The following is a 12,258-nucleotide window of genomic DNA, read 5'->3' on the forward strand; positions in this document are numbered from 1 at the left end:
TTTGCTTATATAATATCATTTAATAGATAAAATGGTGTTAGACATTGAATGTCAAGGTCATCTGCGTTTCCCCTTCTTGCTGACTGTTGTCCAGCCATCGTCCTCCACTGCCTCGGTCTCCATACTCTCTATGGACAAATATAAAACATGCAAGCAATTGTTAAGTTTGGTTTATAATGGACAGTACTAATGTTAATTGCATGTCCAAAATCTGTCAAATGTAAATTTCATTTATTTATGTGTTTATATACATGTATATATATATGTATATGTAAATATTGAATGTTAAAAACAGTTTCTCAACAAAGGTAAGCTCTCATTATAACCATGCATGATTGTATGTCAAACATTTTTATCATTTTCCGAACTTGACATGACTTCTAACCTGTTTCCTCTTTTTGTGACATGCAGGGAGGGTCAGGGAGGGGCGGGGGGGTGTCCTGGTCTGATACTTCCTCGTTACTGTCTCCACCCTGTAGATGATATAGAGGTTTGAGGACTCATTTAAATATTTTTAAACAATTAGGACGTTTGAAAAGGACAATACACATTCTGACCTAATAAGTTAAGACTTACACTTGATTACTATGGACACATAGCTCAGATTATTGTTATATCTTCTTCAAAAAATGAGACTCCAATACCTTTTCATTTAAAAAGACCGACTTTTCAATTGTAAGCATAATGTCTAAAGGCCCAAAATCGTGAGTTAGAGCTCTATCACATGCCTATATTATCAACTGATTACTACAACTGACTTTGTAACACCTTTCTCGACTCTGCCAAGACACCTGCCAGTGCTGATTGTAAAATGGCAGGGGTTATGACAACTCCTCTTTTGATATTAACACAATTTACATGAATATGTGTATAATATAATAATAATAATTATGAAATTAACACAATAAGTACAGACAAAGAAGCCTCTACTCCAGTTCCAATTGCAGGATGAACATGCAGACAGGTCTGGCAATTACATGATGCCATTTTTGACATATAATATACCGTACACTATACACTTTATAAAGGTATTTAAACACTCCAGCCTTTTACCTCCGTGCCGTTAGCAGGCTGCACATTCTGGCATTGCTGGACATTACATGGTGGCAGTTTAGAGAGCTCCTCAGCCATTTTGCCCTCATCTCCCGACTGACACAGTCGGTAAAACCCACAGATCAGCCTCGATATCTGGGGACAAAATTAAGTGCATAAATGAAAAACAGGTTTACCAAACTGTGTGCAACTGGAATTATAAGGTGGACATATTGTCTATAGTATCAATTAATCAAGCCGGGAAACATTTAAATACAGTAATTGTTTTTCATTCAAAATACAACAACAACACCAATTGACAATTATTAAAGTCAGAGTATTGGCTCTTTTTTACATGTACACATTGTCAGTGGTAATATGTGTGCAGTTTCATACATTAAATCTTTAAGGGTTTACTCACTTTTATGCAGTTATTTTGAATGGTTATTAGGTTTTTGCTAAGTTAAAGTTTTTGAATGCCATTTTCAAACTGTCAACGTGCATAACTTGACATTAAATTAAATTTTAATAAAGCCAAAGTTATAGGTCTTGCTACAAATGTGCAGCTGTGTTTTGTATTTGAGCTATGGCCAGATTGGTAGGTCTTGCTACAAATGTGCAGCTGTGTTTTGTATTTGAGCTATGGCCAGACTGAAAGGTCTTGCTACACATGTGCAGATGTGTTTTGTATTTGAGCTATGGCCAGACTGATAGATCTAGCTACACATGTGTAGCTGTGTTTTGTATTTGAGCATGGCCAGAGTTATAGGTCTTGCTACATGTGTGCATCTGTGTTTTGTTTATGATCTATGGCTAGTGTTATTTATTTTGCAAACTATCGCTGACGATAACACCAATGCTATGACAATAGCCCAACAAGTGCATAAAATTGTGAAGTGATGGATTCTTTATCTTAAAGTGACTCTCTTAAAGATTTTATGTTGGCAACATGTGTTACAATTGTCTTATTGTATTTGTCTTTATGAAAAAAACACCATACAGCAGATACTTTTTAGAAAAGGTATTTACAATTACAAAACTAAAATGATCCATGGCCAATAATGTACTTCCATGTCATATTCCTAATATTTCAGAACAAAATAATTACTATGTGAACTTCTGATTATGAACTTACAGTAACATTTATATTGTTCCTAGCAGTTTGTTCTTTACATACATGAAATACATTTTCAACATTGTCTGATCTTATAAAATGTGCTATAGCCCTATAATAAGCCATATGATACACACAATACTGTCAGTGGTTCCTACCAGAGCGGTATTACATTGTCTTGCAAAAGCAGGATATCACCAAATTGTATAAATATGAGGTAATAAATGACAAATAACTTTGAGATGCTGTCCCTGGTCTGTAGTAAAAGTATCTCATGTCATAGAAAGTAGGCCAAACTTAACTGTACCTGAGAGAGGCTGCCATCATCAGCTATGGTGTCAAACTCTGTGTTTAAAACATCTTCAAGAAAGTCTTCCAGCTCAAACGTCTCTATGTTGGCTGAAAATAAAGCAGAAAAATTGTGAGCAATATCCATTCCAACAAAAAATCCTGTAGAACTACAGAAACTTTTAATATCACTTATTTTGTATTTTCAGCCCTTTTATGACAATTGAAATTATACTGTGGTAAACTTTTGATATTGCACAGTCTTTATTCATCACTGTGTGGGAACGGACACCGGATATAACTCAAAAAGTGATAAGTAAACAGACAATTATGCAGTTGTTTTTCTTTACCAGATGTAAGATCTTGCTGTGTTAACGCATATCTACCGTATCCACAAATGAAGCAAGTGTCTGAACTAATAGCTAAATGCTAAATTTGGCCTATGGTATACTTTAAAGTGGTTACGATTAGGCAGACCTCGAAAAATATTTCTTCAAATTAATCTGAGATGATCACCTCAAAACTTACAGAATTTAGACAAGTATTGTTATTTTTAGGAAATATATTGAATAAATAAAAAATCTGAATCGAAGGATTTCACAAGCATAAGCTCAACTATTTTCATTTAAGAAATGGCAATGTAACTTTTAAACTGTTAAAGATATGCCCTTAGAAATGTTCACAGTACTGTATTAGGGATAGCCGTATTATGTACTGGGGATAGTTTCAAAGTTGAGAAATGTGTCCTGGTGATAACATGTAAAATGGGACAAAAATTGATGGTAACACTGTTAATATACAATATACACATGTCTATTTTGAACTTTCAAATAATCTGCAAAAAGTGAGAGTACAATTTGATAAGAAATTATTGAGCAAACTTTAGTTAACAATGAGTTTGATCCATGCTCTCCTAAATCAACGTATATATGCAAGCTGCTTAAATATCAGGGTTGGTCAAAATACATACTTCCTCACTGAAGTGAATGAGCAGAGACCATTATTCTTAGAAAAAAGCTTCACGTGTTCCAAATTTGATCACAATATCTCATTTCCTACTGATGACTTTCTGTGTGCAAAAACGTACCTACTTGATTTACAAAGCAATACTATATATATGAATAGCAAACACCACATTAATTCTACGGCCATATGTTTTGTGTTCTTCAATAAATAAGATTACCTGCGTATTTCAAATATTTAGATATTTGCGACTCGAACGTTGATGCTTGTGAAAAACACATCATGGTTAACTAATCTGTATGAATGAAACAGTTTTAAGTGCATACAGATGCAATAAACAACAACATGTTTTTTGCTCTCATCCCTCGATATGGACAACATCAAATAATTTCCTTCGAGCTTGCGTATAGGTAAATGGCCGTAATCATTATCACAGTCTCGTTATTCTAAATACATCGTTACTATTCTCAGTCCACTTAATAGCTATCCCCTGTGCAGTTATCTATTTGCTTCATCTATCCCCAGTACACCGCCAGGGCATCAAAAGGTATGAATATCTCCGTAACAACAAAATATATCATATTGATATCTTACACATTACTAGATAATGTAATTACAATGAATTCGCTCGATTCAGTTTTTATTCTTATTTTCAATTTGTTGATTTATGTTTGAAATCGTACCACATAAATGAGCATTTGTGAGCGATCATGCAATTTTCGGTGAGAATTGGGCTATTATACAAAAGAGGAGACACATTTTCATCATAGTCGTATATAGCACAGTATCAATTTATTCAAAACTCTTTGATTTTGATAAATATATCACCATAAAATACAAAAATACGCCCATCAATAATTTCTTGGATTCTAAGACAACTTACTGTCACATTGGCCCTTTGAGAAGCAAGCTTTTCAAGAAGCAAATGATTTCCCAAAGACGATCAACGTGTTCGGGATTTGAAAAACAACATTCATGTAAAAATCGTCTCCAAGAGATGATTCATCCTTAATCGTACCCAAGAGACAATCAGTGTGTACTTGGCAAAGCATTTATACCGGCAAACATTCTTGGTAAAGATTTTATAGCTACAAACATTTTCAGCAAGTTTGGTGAAGGTCAGATGAGAATTGTTCAAGTTAGAGAGTAGACAAAGCTTAAATGGCAAGGGCAGTAATCCTGAAGAGCTTCGGGGCATTTGGCTGATTATCATACTTGACCGATTTATTTTACCAACAAATATTTTCAGCAAGTTTGGTGAAGATCAGATGATAACTGTTCAAATTAGACAGTGGACAAAGCAAAAATGGCAAATTTTGACCAATTCAAGGGCCATAATCCTGAAGAGCCTGGCTGGTTATAGAACTTTGCCAAGAATATATACCAACAAACATTTATAGTAGCAAGTTTGGTGAAATTCGGATAAAAACTGTTCAAGTTTGAGAGTAGACAAAGCTAAAATGGCCAATTTTGATAAATTCAGGGGGCCATAACTCTGGAGTGCCTAAAGCGATTAGGCTGGTTATCGAACTTGACCTAGATATTTCACCAACAAACACTTTCATGAAGTTTGGTGGAAATTGGATGAGAAATGTTCAAGTTAGAGAGCGGACAACAGTGGAGCCGCCCGCCCGCCGCCCGCCCGCCATGGGTGTTCCCATAATACGGCCATCGTAAGATGGGCGTATAAAAATTGATAGAAAACCTTTCATGTGTCAAAATCAAACGCTTATCGATTTATCACTTTTTGAGCTATATCCGGTGTCCGTTCCCCCATAGTGTTCATGTACTTAAGGAATCTGAGCCACCAATAAGCAAGTGAGCTGATAGTGTACCGGGTAATTAACCTTACTGTTATATGTTGATGCCTGGAGGCCCAATACAATCATGGCATCATTCTTAAGATATTTACTCACTAGAACTAATTTTGATGAAGCCTATTTTGGGCTTTATATTTTTTATCAACTTGTTCCTGTCAATTTGCCTTTCTTCAGGGCAGCCATTAGCAGATAAACAGTAAAACTGCACACAATACCTTTTCCAGTGACACCAAAATAAAATGGGGTCACAAGGCATCTAAAATTCACATATGTGTATGTCAGATGCCTTCAATCCCTTGTTTTTCTGGGGCCAACAATAGAAACTGAAATAGAAATGTTGCATAATTGTGTACTTACAGAACCCTGAGAACCACTGATACATAATTGTATACTTACAGTTCTCTAAAAACCACTGATCAATTGCATAAACCATCCAGTCAGCTTTTGCTTGACTATCTGCACCACCAAAGCCATGACTAACTGCTAGCTGGAAATAGATAACCTGTTTGTTTTAACTGTTTACTTTACGAGGCTTGTGATGAAAGGCATATTAAATTATGTTAAGCCACTCTCAAAGTTTCATGGGACTGTGGTCTTGTCTTAAAGGGGGAAACTGCAGAGTACCCAGAAAACGACCCAATTTGTCCGGCTTGGTGGCCACCAACCAAACTCACATACGCCTAGGCTGGGGAAAAGAACTCGGGACTCCTTAGTGTGAGACTGAAGTGCACTAACCACTGCGCTATTAACCACGATAGCTATTAAACCCATAAACTGTCCATGTTAAACCAGTACATTCTAGCAATAACATCATTTTGATCTTGATCCAGTTTTTTTTCTAAATTACTGAACCTAATTAGGAGTAGTTGTGTTCCACCTGGTCGGTGCCAAGTCATCTTTATCGCTTGAAAACACAACAATGTCAATTAACACAACTTTGTCATCAAGCAAACTGATCACTTTTATTTTTTCAGATGAATACTACAGTGTACAGTTCACAGCGTATATGATGCAGAACTTACACAGCAGCATCTTTATAATACATACATCGTGCACTCTCCAACTGGGACAGATGTAGCAAATTTATTCAAAACACATGTAACAGTATTACATTATTTAGATTGCCAATATTATTGCCATTGGCTTAAAACTACTTGACTTCAGAAATTTATTTGGAACTGGCCATCATAAATTCCATATTGTTTGACATCTTTTACATTTGTTCCCATTGGAAATATATACCAGTTTCATTAACATAGTTGAAAATGAATTTAAAATGTTTTTTCTTGAATATTGTCGCCCAACCAATCAATTTTCAATTATAATCGATCATCGAAACATCACTCCATTGAAAAAGTGTTGTTTTGGCAAATAGTGGAAAAATACTAACATGATTTAGCTTGTTCCAACCTTTTATTTAACAAACCTATCAACATATTCATGAATGGCATTTTAATTGCTACATTTGCTTAAATTTAAAGAGGTCAATGCTCCTAAGAAAAAATTAAGGGGATTTTTTTTACCCCAGTAGAGGAAAAATATATACTTTTTCAGGAGCGGAAAAAAGGGACGAAAAAACATTGTTTACAAACAATACACACATCTTATTTCCAAAGTGGCACACATGTGTGCGAAATTAAATTTTTAACGACACCATTTATTTACACTTGCACTGAAAGTGAATTGTAATATCACACTTGCACTAAATTGTAATGCCAATTTTGATTGGTTGATTTGTTAGCAATGTGTATTTTGTAGACTGTACCAATATTGGAATTGATTAACATCAGGGGTCGACACTAACCATTTTTCCAAGGGATCCCGAAGGGACACCAACATTTGAAATCAGGTGTCCCTTCCTGAAATTAGGAGTCCCTTCCACTTTTTTCATTGTTGAGCCTGTTTTAATATTAAATTCAACATCCTTTTACTTTTCAATTTGTAATGCAAGTATACACCACCATATTATACATGTTTTCAGCAGCATGTAATGACAGGTTAGTAGCACTGAATGGCAGTGAGGTATATTTTGGTCGCTAAGTTGGTAGATTGGGTTCAAATGCGGGAGAATGTCTAAGTTCCTTTTGTTTTCAGTCAAAAACAGAGATGGATACAATGTAAACAAAAACTTGATGTTGTTACTATTTTCAGATTTTTGGAAAATACGCATAAAATACATCATGGTTCAGGGTCTTGTCAAATGTCGGTGCTTTTCATTAAGAAACTGTAGGAAATTATTACATCTGGCTTGTGAAAACTCCAATCAATATTTAGTAGAGCTGTTGATAAATCAATCAGACTGCCCAACAGTCGTAGTGCATACTGGAAGAGCAGACGACCAAAAATTGTGTATACATGTTAATTTTCACGCCAAAAAGTCATAAAATTTTATAAATTGATTGAATTAATGAATAAAACCCTGCAAATTTTATTTCTATTTTTTTTTTATCAAAGCATAAAATATATGTCTTTAAAATTAACAAAGAATATTGATAAGTTGAATGCCAATTAACAAAGAATGCTGAATGTAGGATGCTGTTCTTTTGTGTCGTAAATGTTACTGTAAATACTCAAAGGTCGTATCATACAGGGTTTCCGCCAGGAATTTTCATAAGGCATGTCGGAAGGGGAGGGTTTTGGAGGGATGTCCCCTCCCTACGTCGATTTTTTTTATATTTTCGTATCCAAAATGGTGCAATTTCCTGCATTTTAAACAAGTTTACAGTTATGTTCCCATGATTTAGAATTACCAACTAAAGTCCGATTAACATTAAAATTATTTGTGAAATGGTTTAATGGTTTCTCTTCCTTCTCTTCTTATTGTTTTGATAAGGATTGTCGCTACGCGGATTAAAGCATGTCGGCATAATTAACTCGTGTCAGTAATTGGCCTTGCCAGCGGAAGGCACGTCGGGCCATAAAGGGCTGGCGGAAACCCTGTCATATTATATAAAAGGTATCACTAGAGTTGGCATCTTTTTGGGCGGTTCTGACACATAAGCAAAACAATTCCACATAAGTATTTTACCAATAATAAATCTCTGTCAGCTCTGACCTTGTTTAAAATGTAAACAACAAAACGGAAGCGTTAACCTGCATGCGCCTTGTGAAATGACCTGTTTATTTATAGATTCATGACGTAACTATAGTCAAATAGTCAGCTATACTTTCGCTTTGATGAGTCCGATAATGATAATTAATAATATCGTTTTGACATGTGCTGTCAAGAAATTTAGGGGAGCCCGAATTTAGGTAATAAATTAATTAAATGCTACTTATTTATTGATATTTAGCGTTTATCAGTCAAAAATTTAAGTGTCCCGACGGAATACCGGACTTTGAAGTTCAGGTGTCCCTCCTGAAAAATTGGTGTCCTCGGGATCCCGAACCCCGTTAGTGTCGAACACTGTTAACATGTTCCAAAAGGATAAGATTTTTGTTTGGATCATTTGGAAATATCCTTTAAAACATTCCATTGTTCATGACAAAAGTTTATCATTTAAGCATTGGAAAAAATCGCGAGATATACACAGATTAATAAAATCATTAAATACATTATTTGGTAAGGCTGCATGGTGTTTGACTTGGTATGGTTTGCGCAATCCAACCTCTACACTCCCGGATACAACATTGGATTTGTAAACAAAAACAAATAGTCATTTGACAATATCATAGATAAAAAGTGACTGTCTTTTAAACAAAATATTTTTTCTTGCTTTTAAGTGGTGTTTGATAATTGATAAAGATAAGGTCTTCAATATTTTTACACCTCAGGAAGTGGAAACTGTTGGTCAGATAGATCAACCCTATTACAAATTCAGTCAGACTGGAGTGGATATTTATTTTAATATATTTTTTTTTATAGAAAATCAAATAATTCATTAAACAAATGATTAAACCAAACCAACTAACTGCATGACGTAAATTTATAAAATAAAATAAGCAGAAACAATCAAAATAAACACCTTGAGAACGGTCCAACTATTTAAAACCCGATCAATTGCTCCACGAAATGCTTCTCTCCTGGGCGCAGCCATTTTGATTGTCGGCCCTGAAATCTTCTTCAAAAAGGAGACAATGGGCGAAAAGGAAAGCACATTTGACTGATGAATTTCTATTGCTTCAAAGTATGCCATATATATTGTAAATCATTTTTTTCAATATCTGATTCAAAAGTTAAATGTTTGAAATATCTTGGTTAAAAGCGCATTCTAAATTTCTGCATTTATTTAAGGAATCATGTTATGTATTTTTTGAAAACATAGATCTGAGAGTGGGAGCAGGATATTGACAGCCTAGATATTGACAATGACATTGTTTTCAAAAAAATATAATTTCATTTTCACTTTCACTTTCATTCCCTTAATGTACTTTCATACATATTTTGTTATTACATTATGGTTTTCTGCATATATGTTTGCAGTCGAAGTGAATGTGGATTCTATGCTAACTCCATCTGACTTTGAAATTTTGTGAGCTTGATTGTTGTTTTTTTGAAATCTGGAGACTTTATACCACTTCAATATCGTACCAGGAGACTTCGTACCATTTGGCTGGAGAGATTGTACCATATATATATATATATATATATATATATATAATATATATATATTGTATAGTTATATATGTTTTTGGTAAGTGTTGTGTTTAGAAATGTATAGGCGATTAAGTGAACATAAAATAAGATGAATGTGTAAGCAAATGTTTTAAACCTTACAACAGTACTAGATATAAATACAAAATTAAAGATGCTGGTTCTGAACACAGGAAAAGTTCAAGTTGTGTCAAGTTCCTGGGGTTCTGAACAATGTTTGTTTATTGGTAAATGTTTTAATGTTTTATTAAGTGTAAAACAAAATAAACTTGGAATTACATGAAATAATATTTTATATGTTACTTCAAATAATAGATGAACAATGTGAACCATATTCATTATTTACCAATTGCTGCAAACCATTTTGATTTGAGTGTAAATTACGTGTTTTACATTTCAACAGTTCGTATAACGCTTGTTGTGGCTGAGAACTGTTTTTCACACCATACTTCACCTCAAGTATCCAAATTGTCTCCTTTAACGACCACGTTAGCAGCTACTTATTGCCTTTGATAACCCTTATATAGTGCATATGTGGTACGATGTCTCCAAGAATGGTATGATATTGAAGTGGTATGAAGTCTCCAACAGCCTTTTGTAGTTCAAACTAGGAGTTTGATTTTTATTTGACTCCAAGATACAAAAAAGCCATCATCAGTCTTTTGATATCTTCATAAGTCAGACTATATAACAGATAAGGTCCAAAAGTTAAAAGTGCTTTATTGTATCCTTTTGAAGTTAACTTGCTAAATTTTGGGACGATGACCCCTTAGTAACTGACTAAGGTCACCAATCCAAACACTTTTGGATTTTTTTTTACAATTATCTTGAAGAGTATTTGTTGTAATATATAAGTTAAAATTTTGTATGAAACATCTTTGGTTGATCTGTCAAAGTACAGGTTCCATTCTTATTATTTAAATTGTACATCGAAAATTATTCATGTTATGGACATTAAATACCCTCAGTGTGCTTAATTTAATATAAAACTTAGTTGACAATTTATTTTTTGTTTCTGCTGTTTTTCAACACGCAATTTTCAAATGTAAAGCGTGATTTCTATTAAAAAAATTCTTAAGTGTAGGTCAACATACCAGTAGATAGAATTAAACAGGTACCGAACCAGAAGTTAAGAACAAATCTCAATATATTATGTAACAAATTTTCGCATTTTAGTGCGACCCAGTTTTAACAGGTGTTTGGGAATTGTATCCTGTTCGGATTTGTACCATCAACCAGTATAGATCTATTAAATTGGGAATGTTCATTTGTACATGTTTATAATGCGGCGTTCACACAGTGCCGATTATGGCTCCCGTTTGAGATCAGACCGCGCTACGACACGAAAAGCGAAAAAGTCGGATTACTATCCTCAATAATCTGGAATGTCCTATCATTGTCTGAACGCAGTCGTATATGTTCGTAACAGAGTCCTACGGATCGGGAATGGTCCAGAGAGGTCGGCCAAGCACTCCCGACAGTTAGGTGCGTCCTGTAACATTCGGGAAACTCAGCCGATTTTGTCTAGTCGGATTACAATCGTGACTATGTCGTGACAGATTCTGCTGTATCGGATCAAAATCGTAACAATGTCCTGTGTTGTCTGGTCAGTGTCCTGTGGAACGGGCATGATCTGGAGAAATTTTGCATTGCCGTTTCTTGCTGATTGAGTCCAGATTGCGTCCAGATCTTGCCGTCAGCGTCGGTTCATTGTCTGGTCACTGTCTGATCTTTGTCGGAGCGCATTCGGGAGAATCGGGACGCTGTCGGGACAGATTTGGTCATTTTTTACCATGACAAAGATACAAATCGGATCAGAATCGGATTGAAAACGGGATAATCGGGACAAATTCTGCTGGAAACGGCTGGATCGGGACGCCTCCTGAACAGTTTCTGATTGTTGTCGTGATTAAATAAATATTTTAATAAAAAAGTTTGAATTTCCAGCCACGAATCACAGGATCTTGATCAGACTTTTGACACATTTTAATCGGAAATGGTCCTATCAAGGACGGCAGTAAAAATCCTGAATGTGTGACTTAGGCTTAAGAAATTAGGGGAAAAGTTAGACAGTACAATAATCTTAAGGTTATATAACGTACATTAACAGTATAAAATTTTAATGTGCATGCACCTCACTATTAAAGGGGGTATGCTCTCTGATAAATGTTTGAAAATGTAGACTGCTATTTCTGCATTTGGATGAATATAGAGAGACAAAGTTGACATAAAATTTTAGTACAAAAATGTCTGATTTTTGGGTAGTTTTTGGATTTTCTCTATTGGAGAAAAGGAAAATGCATAGGCCTTGGGCTTTCGGCCTAGCTGAAGTTACACCACTGTTCTGATCCTGACACTGGAAATATGTAACATAGATAATGTGTAATTTAGGCATTCCTTATCAGCACTTACATGTATGAGATAGAGAGAAAGTGCGGTTCAAACCC

General features: G+C 34.8%; 2 protein-coding genes across 4 annotated transcripts in view; one reads left to right on the top strand and one right to left on the bottom strand.

Moving 5' to 3' along the window:
* LOC128217819 (pre-rRNA-processing protein TSR2 homolog) lies at nt 1-9,289 on the bottom strand. The gene is made up of 6 exons (XM_052925221.1): nt 9,183-9,289; nt 5,614-5,704; nt 2,454-2,545; nt 1,054-1,188; nt 386-473; nt 1-128 (listed from the first exon to the last, which is right to left on the bottom strand). The coding sequence occupies exons 1-6, from the start codon at nt 9,252-9,254 to the stop codon at nt 58-60; spliced, it is 549 nt and encodes a 182-aa protein (XP_052781181.1). The 5' UTR covers nt 9,255-9,289; the 3' UTR covers nt 1-57.
* LOC128217818 (RNA helicase Mov10l1-like) overlaps nt 9,288-12,258 on the top strand; it is a 19,868-nt gene continuing 16,897 nt past the window's right edge. For 2 of the 3 annotated variants that reach the window (XM_052925217.1, XM_052925219.1), the window contains exon 1: nt 9,288-9,344. The gene's annotated coding sequence lies outside the window, so the exon portion shown is untranslated. The remainder of the gene's footprint in view (nt 9,345-12,258) is intronic. The other variant, XM_052925218.1, reaches the window with a different exon arrangement.

The sequence above is a fragment of the Mya arenaria genome, chromosome 14, assembly GCF_026914265.1.
Source record: "Mya arenaria isolate MELC-2E11 chromosome 14, ASM2691426v1".
NCBI lineage: Eukaryota > Metazoa > Mollusca > Bivalvia > Myida > Myidae > Mya > Mya arenaria.